The sequence below is a fragment of the Colobus angolensis genome, unplaced genomic scaffold (genome assembly GCF_000951035.1).
Source record: "Colobus angolensis palliatus isolate OR3802 unplaced genomic scaffold, Cang.pa_1.0 Scaffold236, whole genome shotgun sequence".
In the NCBI taxonomy this organism is placed as follows: Eukaryota; Metazoa; Chordata; class Mammalia; order Primates; family Cercopithecidae; genus Colobus; species Colobus angolensis.
The window spans coordinates 994449-1008643 of record NW_012115555.1 but is presented as its reverse complement, the minus strand read 5'-3'; the positions used below and the strand labels follow the sequence as shown (position 1 = coordinate 1008643).

The 14195-nt window shown below is 54.1% G+C and overlaps 4 protein-coding genes across 13 annotated transcripts in view; 3 read left to right on the top strand and 1 right to left on the bottom strand.

Moving 5' to 3' along the window:
• The first annotated feature begins 352 nt into the window (after positions 1 to 352).
• Positions 353 to 5770, top strand: PBX2 (pre-B-cell leukemia homeobox 2). The gene is made up of 9 exons (XM_011944778.1): positions 353 to 839; positions 1729 to 1802; positions 2020 to 2267; positions 2359 to 2549; positions 2732 to 2867; positions 3112 to 3265; positions 3622 to 3710; positions 3833 to 3919; positions 4053 to 5770. Exons 1-9 carry the CDS (start codon positions 619 to 621, stop codon positions 4143 to 4145), a joined length of 1293 nt encoding a protein of 430 aa, XP_011800168.1. The 5' UTR covers positions 353 to 618; the 3' UTR covers positions 4146 to 5770.
• AGER (advanced glycosylation end product-specific receptor) lies at positions 2249 to 9499 on the top strand. Of its 9 annotated transcripts, XM_011944787.1 has the most exons (12): positions 2249 to 2257; positions 6212 to 6341; positions 6525 to 6631; positions 6762 to 6954; positions 7122 to 7186; positions 7300 to 7387; positions 7478 to 7660; positions 7803 to 7933; positions 8113 to 8254; positions 8852 to 8878; positions 9007 to 9133; positions 9244 to 9498. In XM_011944787.1, the coding sequence occupies exons 2-12, from the start codon at positions 6290 to 6292 to the stop codon at positions 9338 to 9340; spliced, it is 1212 nt and encodes a 403-aa protein (XP_011800177.1). In that variant the 5' UTR covers positions 2249 to 2257; positions 6212 to 6289; the 3' UTR covers positions 9341 to 9498. The 9 variants fall into 9 exon arrangements, with proteins under 9 accessions (XP_011800177.1, XP_011800172.1, XP_011800169.1 ...); XM_011944782.1 differs by lacking the exons at positions 2249 to 2257; positions 9007 to 9133 and adding an exon at position 7967 and having other exon boundaries at positions 6196 to 6341; positions 8166 to 8254; positions 8852 to 8960; positions 9244 to 9499; XM_011944779.1 differs by lacking the exon at positions 2249 to 2257 and having other exon boundaries at positions 6196 to 6341.
• Positions 9500 to 9699: 200 nt separating this feature from the next.
• Positions 9700 to 12435, bottom strand: RNF5 (ring finger protein 5, E3 ubiquitin protein ligase). Its single transcript, XM_011944788.1, has 6 exons — positions 11854 to 12435; positions 10935 to 10953; positions 10731 to 10843; positions 10563 to 10617; positions 10365 to 10482; positions 9700 to 10262 (listed from the first exon to the last, which is right to left on the bottom strand). Exons 1-6 carry the CDS (start codon positions 11991 to 11993, stop codon positions 10165 to 10167), a joined length of 543 nt encoding a protein of 180 aa, XP_011800178.1. The 5' UTR covers positions 11994 to 12435; the 3' UTR covers positions 9700 to 10164.
• AGPAT1 (1-acylglycerol-3-phosphate O-acyltransferase 1) overlaps positions 12394 to 14195 on the top strand; it is a 10078-nt gene continuing 8276 nt past the window's right edge. Inside the window, exon 1 of one of the 2 annotated variants that reach the window (XM_011944790.1) lies at positions 12394 to 12504. The gene's annotated coding sequence lies outside the window, so the exon portion shown is untranslated. Of the gene's footprint in view, positions 12505 to 12749; positions 13252 to 14195 lie in introns of those variants that run through there. The other variant, XM_011944792.1, reaches the window with a different exon arrangement.

Sequence of the window (14195 nt, the reverse complement as noted above, 5' to 3'; positions counted from 1 at the left end):
CTGAGCTGTCGGTGAACCCAGGCATTCCAGCGGCGTAAGTCCACATCGCCTAGATCCCTGATTCAGGACCCAGGTGGCAGACCCCCACAGCCGCCAACACGCCCCGACTCCCAGGCCGCGGAAGTCCAGCCAGGGGGCTTTCCCATATTTTTCAGATGGCCCGTCTCCTCCCCTCATCCCCTCTTCCCTCTCCCCTCCTCCACTCGGTCTCAGTTCCTCTGTTTCTGTGTCTCTCTCTCCGCCCCCAGCTCCTCCCTGTTCCTCCTCTCTCCTCCCCTCCTCTTCCTCCCCGGCTCCCCTCCCCCAGCCTCCCTCCCTCGCTCCCCCCCTTCTCCCTCCTCCCTCCTCCCTCTCTCTCACACACACCCCCGCTTGGGCCTCCTCTCTCTCCGGCTCCATTTTCTCCGCCGCCGGGGGCCGGGGTCTCCTGTGGGGGGCCCAGCCGGTACCCCAGGTCTCCCTTCAGTGCCGGGGTGAACCCCCGGGGGAGCCGGGAGCCGGGGGCAGACGGGCGGGGGTTGGGGCGGAGGGAGCAGCGGCCCCAGCGAGTTTAGGGGGAGAAGTAACCAGGCGGGGGAGGGGCGGAGCAGGGAGGGGGCCTCAGGGCCCCCCCCAGCTATGGACGAGCGGCTACTGGGGCCGCCCCCTCCAGGCGGGGGCCGGGGGGGCTTGGGATTGGTGGGTGGGGAGCCTGGGGGCCCTGGCGAGCCTCCCGGTGGCGGAGACCCGGGTGGGGGTAGCGGGGGGGTCCCGGGAGGCCGAGGGAAGCAAGACATCGGGGACATTCTGCAGCAGATAATGACCATCACCGACCAGAGCCTGGACGAGGCCCAGGCCAAGTGAGTGCCCCCACCCCGGGACCCCACACAGACCCAGCAAACCCCGTTCACATGCTCTGAATCTTCTGGGAGCACCCCCAACTCCAGGGCCCTCTTCCAGGATCGAACAGCTCTCTTCTCTCATTCCTGGGAGCCCCTAGAAAAGTGATCCCTCTCAAACCTCCCTTCACCCCCAGGCCCTGAAACCTTTACAGAGGGAACCCCAGGTGGCCCCGCTCCCCACTCCTAACCTTTTGCTGACCCCCACACTCCCCTGGAACAGCCCCATCTCCGGGAGCCCCCTCTGGCTCCCAGACTCAGAAACTGTTCTTGGGCTATGTTATTTTCTCCCCTAACTCTCCACCCAGCCCCTTCATTCTGTCCAGATGTGGAGACCTCCACACCCTCTCCAGAGCCCCAAAGCTCCTCTCCACGGCTCAGCCGGACACTAGGTGCATCAAAGCCTCCCACCTGCTCAGCCCCAGGACCCCTTCACACACACTACACTGATGTCCCCAGTTAGCTCAGCACCCCCAGCCCTGCTCTGCCACCTCAAACTCCAGCTCTCCTCAACCCCAGCCTCTGTCTCTCTACCTCTGAAACCTACCAAGTCACTTTCTTTTCTCCATCCACTCCCCAATTCCTCCTCATACTTTTCTAGACCATCTCCCAAAGCCCCCGGCCTTTAGCCTGCTGCATGCATCTTCCCTGTGTCACCCTGAAGCCGAGCAGCTTCCCCATGCTCTGGGAGCCAATCTTTTCCCAAGAACTCCCCTCCCCAACTCCATTCCACCCCCAATTCGCTTCCTCCCTCTGCAGATTGACCCTCCTCCCTCCTTGTTCTCAGGCCCCCTGCTCTGTTTCTCTAGCTCCTCAACTTTTCTCTTTCCCCACTCCCACTCCTCCCAAGGAAACACGCCCTAAACTGCCACCGAATGAAGCCTGCTCTCTTTAGCGTCCTGTGTGAAATCAAGGAGAAAACCGGTATGTGGGCCCTCCTCTGGTTGCTCAACTCTGGGGACAGAACCCTGTTCATTATGGGGCTAGAGTGTGACAGCTTGGGGGCCTGAGGAAAGTGAGGAGTCGGGGGTACTGGGGAAGGAACCAAAGCCTCGGAACTTGGCTCTCCAGGAAGCACCAGGAGGACTGACCGCTGGGTGTGGGGGCCCTGGGTCCTTAAGTCCTCTTGCCTGCATGCTAGGCCTCAGCATTCGGAGCTCCCAGGAGGAGGAGCCGGTGGACCCACAGCTGATGCGCTTGGACAACATGCTTCTGGCAGAGGGTGTGGCTGGGCCCGAGAAAGGGGGCGGCTCAGCAGCAGCAGCTGCAGCCGCTGCAGCCTCTGGGGGTGGCGTGTCCCCTGACAACTCCATCGAACACTCAGACTATCGCAGCAAACTTGCCCAGATCCGTCACATATACCACTCGGAGCTGGAGAAGTATGAGCAGGTAAGGAGAGGAGGGTGGAGGGAAGGGCTCTTGCAGGGGAATCCCATGGCCAAAGGGCTCCTTCTCAGCAGCCCACTGGCCCCCACTACAGGCATGTAATGAGTTCACGACCCATGTCATGAACCTGCTGAGGGAGCAGAGCCGCACCAGGCCCGTGGCCCCCAAAGAGATGGAACGCATGGTGAGCATCATCCATCGAAAGTTCAGCGCCATCCAGATGCAGCTCAAGCAGAGCACCTGCGAGGCTGTCATGATCCTGCGTTCCCGTTTCCTGGATGCCAGGTGGGCCCAGGGACCCAAGCTGGCCCCCAGCACTGGGCTCCTTCCCATTCCTCTCCAAGACCCTTAGCTGCCATGCTGCACAATGTGGTACTCCATGACAATGGTGACTCTGGGGTCATGCCATGTGACAGCCCTGCCAGGACACCAACATCCTCCTCACCGATCTTCTCCCTTCTCTGTAGACGAAAGCGCCGTAACTTCAGCAAACAGGCCACTGAGGTCCTTAATGAGTATTTCTACTCCCACCTGAGTAACCCATATCCTAGTGAGGAGGCCAAGGAGGAGCTTGCCAAGAAGTGTGGCATCACCGTGTCTCAGGTATTATGGAGGTTTCGGGAGGAGTTGTCAGGCAAAATGCACGCATCTCAGCTAGGTGCAGTGGTGTGTTCCTATAATCCCAGCTACTAAGGAAGCTGAAGTGGGAGGATCACTTGAGTTGGAGACCAGCCTGGGCAACAGCATAGTGACACCAGAAGAAAAAAAAATCCTCTCACTCACATCTTATTCAGTGAAGGACTTCAGAGGCAAATGTTTCTACCCGACCCTCCTTTCTGCCCCACAGGTCTCCAACTGGTTTGGCAACAAGAGGATTCGCTATAAGAAAAACATTGGAAAGTTCCAAGAGGAGGCAAACATCTATGCTGTCAAGACCGCCGTGTCAGTCACCCAGGGGGGCCACAGCCGCACCAGCTCCCCGACACCCCCTTCCTCTGCAGGTGGATCCCACTGTCACCCCGGCTGACTGTTTTGCACACTTCTTGCTTTTGTTCCCACTTCCTACCTAGGCAAGATCATAGCAGAGAGGGGGCCTTTTGGGGTGACAGGGACCAAGCTGAGATAGGCTGGAGATGTCAGGGGACAGAGGCCACTCCAGTGAACTGACTTCTGCCTTTCTTCCCACGGGTGGGCATGGGAGGCTAAGGAACAGCCTGCTCTTTCTGCGTGTTGGAATGTTGTTTTGTGGATAATTGGAGTATAGTAGCACGTCCCCACAAGAGCTGAGAGTTGTGGTTCATCCCCTTTCTACCATCACAGGCTCTATTACACTCTTCCCTCTCTACCCCCCCACAAGGCTCTGGCGGCTCTTTCAATCTCTCAGGATCTGGAGACATGTTTCTGGGGATGCCTGGGCTCAACGGAGATTCCTATTCTGCTTCCCAGGTCAGATGCCCATCTCCTCTCGAGTAGGGCTTTCCCCAACTCCATTTCCCCTACTTTAGCATACAAGACCTCTTTCCTCTGAGGCTTCTCTTCACTGTCATACCTTCCTCTGCTGCCTGCAGGTGGAATCACTCCGACACTCCATGGGGCCAGGGGGCTATGGGGATAACCTCGGGGGAGGCCAGATGTACAGCCCACGGGAAATGAGGGTGAGTGGATCCCGAAGCCCCTCTCCGTCCAGTTCTCACAGGACAGAGGGGCACTTTCCCTAGTAGTGTTGTGCCCACACAGGATTCCCGGGGCCTTGTCTATTTTCTATACTCTGTCTTTCTCTTCTTCCAGGCAAATGGCAGCTGGCAGGAGGCTGTGACCCCCTCTTCAGTGACATCCCCAACGGAGGGACCAGGGAGTGTTCACTCTGACACCTCCAACTGATCTTGCCCCTCAGGGTCACAGGGGTGGGGGCTCTCACAAGGCGACTCTTGAAGAGGACACAGGCTTCCAGAGGACAAACCCCAAATACAGGAGAAGCACAAGACAGAAGGGCCAATGGGGTCATCCCCTCCCTAACTAGACTCTCTGTGCTGGGGGTGCTAATTACATGGCAGGAAAAATGAGGCCTCTAAGGGGAGTGTGGGGTCTGTCTCCCCCTTTTTTCCATCTTTTTCCTCTCTCGCTTTCTTTCTTACACAGAAACATACATATACCTACAAACCTATCTCTCAGACCCCTTTTTCTCCTCTGTCTTTCTCTCCCTCTCCCACACCTCACACACACATACTCCCACTTGCAACTATTCTGTTTCTCTCTCTGGGCTCCCCCACTGTCCCTTCCCCACCCCACTTATATGCTCTGGAATCTGTGGAGACGCCAGCCCTGCCCAACCAGAGATGCCAAAAATGGGGACATGACTTCTGGACAGAGGACATGGGCCACGCCCCCATGCATCCCCACCCCCGCCCCTCCAGACGGCTTACTTACCTCATACGCAGCTCATCTTAAACCAATAGAATCGCTCGGTGGACGAGAGTGTCTGACTCAGATATCTACCTCGGAGGGAGTTTCTGCTACTTTAGGGAATTATTGACTGGGCTTTGGGGTTGAACTTTTTTTTTTTTTAAAGAAGGAAAAAGAAACCCTGGGATCCATCTGTTTTTTGTTGTTGTTGTTTTTGGTGGTGGTGGTGGTGGTGGTTCTTAATTTTTAATTTAGTTTGGGGAAGTAGCTTTTTTTTTTATAAATATGTTGATTTCTTGTCTTTTTTTTTTTTTTAATTTCTTACTTTCCCATATTAGGGGTGATAGCCAAAGGGGTCCTGGTAAGAGAAGGGGGGGACAAACAGAACTGGTAAAGAGGCCCCCCTGGCTCCAGGCCTGTCCATCAGGAAGTAAATTTTACAGGGCACCAAGCTTTGCCCCCTAAAATCACTTACGTGTTCTTTGCTCATGCAGGCAGGTTTCTGCCGCATTTGGTGTGGAGGCAGTGAAGGGCTTGCCCTGCTGGCCTCTCATCCCCCTTCTTCCCACAACCCTTGGGCAGGGCTGGACTCAGTAATTTTGAGGAAATCGAAGATGCCATCTTCCCCTGTGAGTGACTTGTCTTTAATTTTTTAAAAAACTACTATTTGAAAATTGGAGGGGGAAGAATGGGAAGGGAGTTATTGCCAAATACGTTAAATATGGGTTGGGGTGCTTGTATATGTATCTTCCTCAGTTTCCCCAGAAATGAGGTATCTTTTTGTCACACCAAAATCAAGTGGTAGGGAGAGGGAGGAGGTTGCAAAAAGTCAGGTGTGGGGGAAAAGTAAAATCAACACTGTCCCATCCTCAGCCCTAAACCCTACCATCTGATCCCCTCAGACATTCTCAGGATTTTGCAAGACTGTCAGAGTGGGGAACCCCTCCCATTAAAGATCCAGGCAGGACTGGGGACAGGTTGGAAGTGTGATGGGTAGGGGGGTGGGAGGCATGGGCTGGGGGCAGTTCTCTCCTCACTTGTAAACTTGTGTAGTTTCACAGAAAAAAAACAAAATGCAGTTTTAAATAAAGAAATTTCTTTTTTTCCTGGGTTTAGTTGAAAATTTTTTTCAAAAAACATGAGAAACCCCAGAAAAAAAAAATGATTTTCTTTCACGAAGCTCCAAACAGGTTTCTCCCCTGTCCCCCAGCCTTGCTTTCACGATGCAGTCCCAATTGCACCCTTGCAAACAACAGTCTGGCCTGGACCCTATTGATGCAACCTTGCCCAGTCAACATGGGGCTCCAGTGGGTCACCAGGCAGCCCTGATGGATCGATGGAATAAATAGGATAGGGGGTTCTGAGGGAATGAGACCCTAGAGGGTACACTCCCCATCCCCCAGGGAAGTGACTGTGCCCAGAGGCTGGTAGTGCCCAGGGGTGGGGTGATAAATTATTTCTCTAGTACCTGAAGGACTCTTGTCCCAAAGGCATGAATTCCTAGCATTCCCTGTGACAAGATGACTGAAAGATGGGGGCTGGAGAGGGTACAGGCCCCACCTAGGGCGGAGGCCACAGCACAGAGAGGGGCAGACAGAGCCACGAGCCTGGAAGGAAGCAGGATGGCAGCCGGAGCAGCGGTTGGAGCCTGGGTGCTGGTCCTCAGTCTGTGGGGTGAGCCACTCCCCCCATCCCACTGACCCTTCCTGCAGAAAGCACTTTAACCCCATATCCCAATTGCCCTAGAACTTTTCCCAGAACCCAGGGAACTGCTTTTCAAGGTCCCTCACGCACCCTGTCCAAATTTTGTTAGCCCTCATTCCCTTCCTGCCCCTCTACCACGGTGCTGTCTCCCAGGGGCAGTAGTAGGTGCTCAAAACATCACAGCCCGGATCGGTGAGCCACTGGTGCTGAAGTGTAAGGGGGCCCCCAAGAAACCACCCCAGCAGCTGGAATGGAAACTGGTAAGTGGGGCTCCTGCTGCAGCCTCCCAACTTCCAGGGAGACCAGCAATGATTCGGATCCCCGTCACTCTGCCTCACAGTACTTTCCCAAAGGCCTTGCACTGTTTAGGTCCCGCTTCTCTGCTTCTAGAACACAGGCCGGACAGAAGCTTGGAAGGTCCTGTCTCCCCAGGGAGGCCCCTGGGAAAGTGTGGCTCGTGTCCTTCCCAACGGCTCCCTCTTCCTTCCGGCTGTCGGGATCCAGGATGAGGGGATTTTCCGGTGCCAGGCAATGAACAGGAATGGAAAGGAGACCAAGTCCAACTACCGAGTCCGTGTCTACCGTAAGAATTCCAGGGCCTTCTCCAAGGCCCCCTTTCTTATCTCAGAAAAAGCCTTCAACCCCAGCCTTGGCCCATGAGGGCCTCTGACTTCCACTGGCCCCATTTCCACACACAGAGTTTGAGAACCTTCACAATTACAGCCTCTGATTGGATTTTTCCTCCTTCAGAGATTCCTAGGAAGCCAGAAATTATAGATTCTGCCTCTGAACTCACGGCTGGTGTTCCCAATAAGGTAGTGAAAGAAAGCAGAAGTAGAAAATGGTCCTGTGAACAGGAGGCGAGTGTGTGTGGGTGTGTGGCATCTCCCATTTTCAAAGGATTCTGAGGTCACCACTCTTCCCCCAGGTGGGGACATGTGTGTCAGAGGGAAGCTACCCTGCAGGGACTCTTAGCTGGCACTTGGATGGGAAGCCCCTGGTGCCTAATGAAAAGGGTGAGTCCGAAGGTGCCCCCCAAGCTGCCTTCTCCCTGATCTCACTCCCACACCCACCCTGGGATAATCTGTCTTATCCTCCCACCGTAGGAGTATCTGTGAAGGAAGAGACCAGGAGACACCCTGAGACAGGGCTCTTCACACTGCAGTCGGAGCTAATGGTGACCCCAGCCCGGGGAGGAAATCCCCATCCCACCTTCTCCTGTAGCTTCAGCCCAGGCCTTCCCCGACGCCGGGCCTTGCACACAGCCCCTATCCAGCCCCGTGTCTGGGGTGAGCAGAGGTGGGGAGGGCCCCAGGCTCATGTGAGTGCATTCTGGAAGTCTGACCCTTAGGGAAAGAGGGAGTCAAGCCCATGGCCACTGGGATCACTCACAGGTGTAACTCTCCACCTCATAACCCTTCCAACTCCCAGAGCCTGTGCCTCTGGAGGAGGTCCAATTGGTGGTAGAGCCAGAAGGTGGAGCAGTAGCTCCTGGTGGAACCGTAACCCTGACCTGTGATGTCCCTGGCCAGCCCTCTCCTCAAATCCACTGGATGAAGGATGTGAGTGACCTGGAGAGAGGGGCTGGGAGGTAGGGTGAACCATAACTAGCAATAGGGAGGGCAGAGGGATAACAAGGGAAAGGCAGGCTAGGAGCTGAGGAGGAAGAGAGGGTATTTGAAGATGTGGAGACAAAAAGACAAGAGTTTTGAAATAGTCTCCTCTCCCCTTCCCCCACCAGGGTGTGCCCTTACCCCTTTCCCCCAGCCCTGTGCTGATCCTCCCTGAGATAAGGCCTCAGGACCAGGGAGCCTACAGGTGTGTGGCCACCCATCCCAGCCACGGGTCCCAGGAAAGCCGTGCTGTCAGCATCAGCATCATCGGTGAGACCTCTCCCCAAGCCCTACAGACCCTGGGGCTAGGGTGCAGGACAGCACAGGCTCTAATTTCCTGCCCCATTCTGGCCTTATCCCCAAGAGCCACCCCACCTCTCCCTCCGTGCACCCACACCCAAACCTCCCCTGCCCCGCCCAAATTCTGCCAAGAGAGCAGCCAAGCCTCTCCCTTCTTCCCTCTGAACTAAAAAAAGGGAAAGACGGCTGGGCGCAGTGGCTCACGCCTGTAATCCCAACACTTTGGGAGGCTGAGGCCAGTGGATCACCTGAGGTTGGGAGTTCGAGACCAGTCTGACCAACATGAAGGAACCCCATTTCTACTAAAAATACAAAATTAGCCAGTCATAGTGGCACGCGCCTGTAATCCCAGCTACTTGGGAGGCTGAGACAGGAAAACCACTTGAACCCGGGAGGCATAAGTTGCAGTGAGCCGAGATCCTGCCATTGCATGCCAGCCTGGGCAACAAGAGCGAAACTCCATCTCAAAAAAAAAAAAAAGGGAAAGACTCCACTGGAGCTCCCACTAAATAACCCTCTCTCAACCCGAAGTCTTCCTTTCTGACTGGATCCAACTTTGTCTTCCAGAACCAGGCGAGGAGGGGCCAACTGCAGGTGAGGGGTTCGCTAAAGTCAGGGAAGCAGAAGATAGCCCCCAACACATGTGACTGCGGGGATGGTCAACAAGAAAGGAATGGTGAGTGGTGGGGGCTGTGCTCTCAATTTTCCCTGTCTCCCTACAGGCTCTGTGGGAGGATCAGGGCCAGGAACTCTAGCCCTGGCCCTGGGGATCCTGGGAGGCCTGGGGACAGCCGCCCTGCTCATTGGGGTCATCTTGTGGCAAAGGCGGCGACGCCAAGGAGAGGAGAGGTGAGTGGAGAAAGCCAGACTCCTCAGACCTAGGGCTTCCAGGCAGCAAGTGAAGAGGGGTGGGGGGTGGAACGACAATGTGCAGCATTCTCCACAATCTTCCTCCTTAGGAAGGCCCCAGAAAACCAGGAGGAAGAGGAGGAGCGTGCAGAGCTGAATCAGTCAGAGGAACCTGAGGCAGGCGAGAGTGGTACTGGAGGGCCTTGAGGGGCCCACAGACAGATCCCATCCATCAGCTCCCTTTTCTTTTTCCCTTGAACTGTTCTGGCCCCAGACCAACTCTCTCCTGTATAACCCCACCTTGCCAAACTTTCTTCTACAACCAGAGCCCCCCACAATGAGGAGTAAACACCTGACACATCTTGCTCTTGTGTGTCTATGTATATGTGTGTGAGACACAACCTCACCCCTACACCCTTGAGGGCCCTGAAGGAAAGGGACTCACCCCCACACTTCCCCACACTGCACCAAACATCTATTCAAGTTGGGGAGAAGATGCTTCTGTCAAGAGAGGGAGGGAGGGAGGGAGGAAGGTGGGGGGCAAACTTGGGAAGAGATCCCATCAATACATTTCACCTTTTTTATTGAATTTGTATTAAAGGAGGTAGTGAGGGGGAGGAAGCACTTAAGAGTCAGAACCCATATTAGACTCTGGGGAGTGAAAAATTAAATTAAATCAATAAGATGGGGAGTGGGGGAAGAGTCAGAGGGAGCTTTGCCCCCCTTTCAAGATCAAATCAAGAAATCAGGGAAAGCAAAGACTTAGGAGAGAAGAAAGACATTCTCTCAATCCATCCTCCTTCCCCAGGGCAGAGAATTATATTGTTACTGAGTGAGCCTCTGAGCAGAAGGCTCTACCATCTATGCACAGACTTCACTCCTCCTCCCCAAGCTTTCCTGGAGAATCTCCAGGGCTGGCCTTAGCCAACAGAAATAGAGAGGTCAAGGGGGTCCATGAGTAAGGAAGGGTCAGCAGGGACCCTCAATACTGATTCTCCTCTGGCTGGAGGTGGGCAGGAAGGAGACATAGCTCAAATACTGAGCAGCCAAAAAAAGAAGAAGATGGCGAGAAACAGGAAGAGGGAATCCTGCCAGCTGGAGGCCGGGTGACCCTGTCCCAGATCCACACCTGTGGGAGAGAGGAAAGCTGTGGAAGCATATGCTTCTAGGCTGGGAGGGGGCCCGAGGGGATTCACAGGGCTCCCTGATGGGAGCTGAATGTGACTCTTACCTGTACCCCGGCGGAAAGGCTCATGGGCATTGAAGACGGTGGTGAAAAAGCCAAAGGGAAAAGCACCAACACCAAATGAGAAGTGGAAGCCCCCGGTATCACCAAATGGCTGGAATCCCTAGGGAGGTAAAAAAAAAAGTCAGATGGGAAGCCAGCAAACCTGTCAAGGAAGGGACACAACTGGACAGGAAGACTCACCCCTCTGCTCTCTGGAGCTGGTCTCTGGCCCTGGGGGCGGGGTGGAGTTTTTAATCTGAGGAAGAGGAGAGAGAAAGTTAACAGGGAATTTTCTCCTGTCATCTTCCACACCGTTTTCCAAGGGCAGAAGCCTTCAATCTTCCCTGAGCAACACCTCCAGTCTCTCACCTGGGATCCTGGGGCTTTTGGCTCCCTCGCCCATAAAGCGGGACAACCTTCTCTCTGCTGATTCCAGCTTTACATACAGGACACTCTTGCCGCTCTGGCCTTGTCTCCAGCCACTGGGGAGAAAAAAAGTGGTTTCCAGTATACAAGAGGGTCTTCCAGCTCCTCAGACCTCCCCATTTCCCTCTTCATCTCCCGAGTACGCACCTGATGAAGACATGGCCAACTGGAAGGGGGAGGAAAAAAAAAGGTCAAACTAGCTACAGAAGAGAGAGACACAGACCCCAGACTTCACAGAATCCCATCTCACCCCTCTTCCCAGGCAACCAGCTGTTGCTTTTCAGATTTTCTGCAACCTCTACCATACCAGCCAACTTGGCCTTCCTGCTTGTCTGATCTTCCAACACCTAAAGCTCTGTCCATCCTCAACATACTCAACCCTCTCCTTTCTCCTCTCCCCAACAAACACGTACAAATTTTCGTGCCCTCCCTTTTCTGCCTTTCAAGTTAATTTCTAATTCCCTTTAGCCACCTCTTTCCGGGTTTCCGCTTTTCAACCCCAACCCCATCACTCCAAACCAAACCCCTTTACTAGCACATTCCCCCATTACCCCTTTTCCTCACTTTCAAGCTCAATAATGTCCCTGTCTTTACGACCCTTTAACCTTTCAAGTCTGCCTCTCCACAGTGCCTTCGTACCAGCCCCCTCCCAGATCTCATCTGAATGTGATCCGTATTTCCTGGTTCTCCACAACTCAATTGATGCGTGCCTCCCCTTAACCTTTGTGTCTCATCTGTTTCCACCTGCATAGCTAAGACCCCTCGCTTCTCTGGGGTAAGGTGGCTCGGGTCTCACGTTGTCCCGCCACTCCCCGTCCCACCTCCTCTTCTCAGCACATCACATGCCCCCGCTCCTGGTTCCTAAGACCTTTCTTTCCACAGATCTCGACCGTAGAAACGTTATACTCCCACCCACACATACCAGCGAAGTCGTATGTCTCCTGTCGGGCCTCACCTATGGGAACGTGCCCTCCGATTATCTGTATGACTGTATGATTATTCGCTCCTAGCCTCCCCAGTATATAAGCGAGACCCACCGCCTTCCGCCCCTCTCCTCGATTCTCACCAGTACAGGTGGCCACACACACTGACCACAGCTTCCCGAGCAGTCTCCAAACATATATTACATTCGAAGGTCGCGCCCGCCCCGCCCCGCTCGCGATTTGGCCCTTCGGGGCCCCCGTCCTCCTCCTCCGCTGCTGCCATGGCCGGATTTGTTTCGCCCCACGTACCCTTCAGTCCCCCCAAATACACATACACACGCCCCAACAAACCAGGAACCACCTCCTGCCCACGATCGTTGGGTAGGCGTCAAGGTTTCCTAATCACTATTGGTGTGAATGCCTGCCAATCACAAAGAATTCAAAAGAAAGGATTGGTCCAAAGGGTAGGGGCGGGAAAAGGTTAGCGCGGTCCTGCCTTCGCACAATGGCTATTGGCTGATACGGTCTAAGTCAATGTGCAATGCCAAGGGATTGGTAATAACTTGCTACACCCTGTCGCCTGGCCACGGAGGGCTTTATTCGTCTGAGTAGTTGTCAGTCATAAGCAAAGCCAGAAGCAATTTGCTCGGGGCTACCTATAGACCTCGCCCACTATAAGCCCCTTTCTTTCCTTCGCTTCCTCTGTCTGAGAATGTCCGGATTGCTATTGGACTTTGGAGCGTATGGCTCCAAAGCAACTCATTGGCTAGAACTTGACGGAAAATGGTGGTTGGGTAAAACGCGCCTGCGCAGCACGCGACGGGACGGGGGTGGGCCAATCGCGTGAGGGTTGAACTTTCTCTTGTTCCACCTCTTCACCCCTATCTTGTCGCTATGGTGACTGCTCTACAATTGGCGAGGCTTGCACTTCAAAGTCCTCGGCTCGCTTCATCCGGGTCCTTCAGCTGTGGACTTTCTGCTGATTGGGCCTCTTCCTTTTCCCCTGATTGGCCCACATCGGGAAAGACGGCGAAGAGCTAGGGAAAGAGGGAAAACACTAGGGTCGCAGGGTTCAAAATGGCTCCAACCTCCTTTGGTGACGTAGAGAGCAGAACTTGGGTCTGCCCCTCCCTTTTAGTTAAGGGAGCAGAACTGGGATTAGCTCGACGTTTGGATAGTGCGAACATCGATCTGCGGAGCTGGTGTTAACTCATTCGGCTGGACGACTCAGCCCTCCCCACTTTAGGTGATTTACAGAGCAAAACTGAACTAAAGGCCCACTCCTTTCTTAATGCTGTACACAGAGTAGAACAGGATTGACTTACACTCCGTTTTAAACCTTCAGAGCAGAAAAGCTCTGGGATCACCCTCTTTGTGAGTGGTGCAGAATGGGCAAGGCCCGCCCCTTTTAAGGAGACCCGCCCTTTCCTCCTTATAATTTGCCCATCAGAAATAGGGTCTTCTTCCAGGGTTGGACCCCGGGGAGTTTGGGCCTTTCCTACAATCACTGACCCTCACTGTGACCAAAGGAGCAGAACTAGGTAACAGTCTTCCCACTACCAATCCTCTTCCCGAGGGCATGTACACTCATGCAGGGTAAAGGTGTGGCTAGAGGCGGGACCTTGATAAAAGATCCCATGTGACTCAAAAGTAAGGAAAGATGAGAAGTTAGCAGTTGCGTAAAGAAGGACTGGGGCAGATGAGGATTCAGGAAACTGGAGGTTTAAGATGTTGAGAGGGAAAGGTGGAAATGAAGGAGAGTGAAGTGATGGAATGATCCTAGTACAGAGATAATGGGAGTGGAGGAAGAGAAGAGGGGGTGGAAAACTAGATACATGGCTACCGAATTAAGGAGGCACCCTCATTCCAGAGGAATCGGCATTCTTCCTCACTTTTTCTTTTTCTAGAAAGCACCCCTGACGCCCAATTTCCATTGGAAGAAAAGCTGTACCCATATTGTATGTTGTGAGAAGAGGTTGTCTCAGCTTGGGCAAGTAAGGAGACTGATAGGAAGGAAGTAGGAAAGAAAAAGTGCAGAGGGAAAAGAGCATGGAAAGGAAAGGGTCAGGGATGAGGCCAAAGAGATCTCTTTAAAGGCCAGAGAAGGCAGGTGGAGGGGGGAGCTGGACTGCTGGGAGATAGTGAGGGACAAAGGGCAAAGGAAACCAGACCAGAGGACTGGAGAGTGAGATGGGGTGAGATGGAGTCATGGAGAGAAAAAGAAGAGAGGTGAACTTAATGCTTGTCATATGATAGGTAGGTGTTTGATAAATGCTTAGAATTTATCTAAGCATTTAGATAATGGGGGACGGGAAGAGGGGTCCTTAAGAATAGTTGCGGGGGCCGGGCGCGGTGGCTCACGCCTGTAATCCGAGCTCTCAGGGAGGCAGAGGCGGGAGGATAGCTTGAGCCCAGGAGTTCGATACCTGCCTGGGTAATATAGCGAGACCCCGTTCTCCACAAAAAGGAAAAAAAAAAAAAAAAA

Bases quoted from the DNA above. Each gene is read 5' to 3' on its own strand.
- PBX2 (XM_011944778.1), top strand. From the start codon at position 619: ATGGACGAGCGGCTACTGGGGCCGCCCCCTCCAGGCGGGGGCCGGGGG. The intron at 2,550-2,731 runs GTGGGCCCAGGG...CCTTCTCTGTAG, and splicing joins TCCCGTTTCCTGGATGCCAG to ACGAAAGCGCCGTAACTTCA. The intron at 2,868-3,111 runs GTATTATGGAGG...TCTGCCCCACAG, and splicing joins GTGGCATCACCGTGTCTCAG to GTCTCCAACTGGTTTGGCAA.
- AGER (XM_011944787.1), top strand. From the start codon at position 6,290: ATGGCAGCCGGAGCAGCGGTTGGAGCCTGGGTGCTGGTCCTCAGTCTG. The intron at 7,388-7,477 runs GTGAGTCCGAAG...CTCCCACCGTAG, and splicing joins CCTGGTGCCTAATGAAAAGG to GAGTATCTGTGAAGGAAGAG. The intron at 7,661-7,802 runs GTGAGCAGAGGT...TCCAACTCCCAG, and splicing joins TATCCAGCCCCGTGTCTGGG to AGCCTGTGCCTCTGGAGGAG.
- RNF5 (XM_011944788.1), bottom strand. From the start codon at position 11,993: ATGGCAGCAGCGGAGGAGGAGGACGGGGGCCCCGAAGGGCCAAATCGC. The intron at 10,618-10,730 runs GTGAGAGACTGG...CCTCTTCCTCAG, and splicing joins CAAAAGCCCCAGGATCCCAG to ATTAAAAACTCCACCCCGCC. The intron at 10,483-10,562 runs GTGAGTCTTCCT...TTACCTCCCTAG, and splicing joins CAGCTCCAGAGAGCAGAGGG to GGATTCCAGCCATTTGGTGA.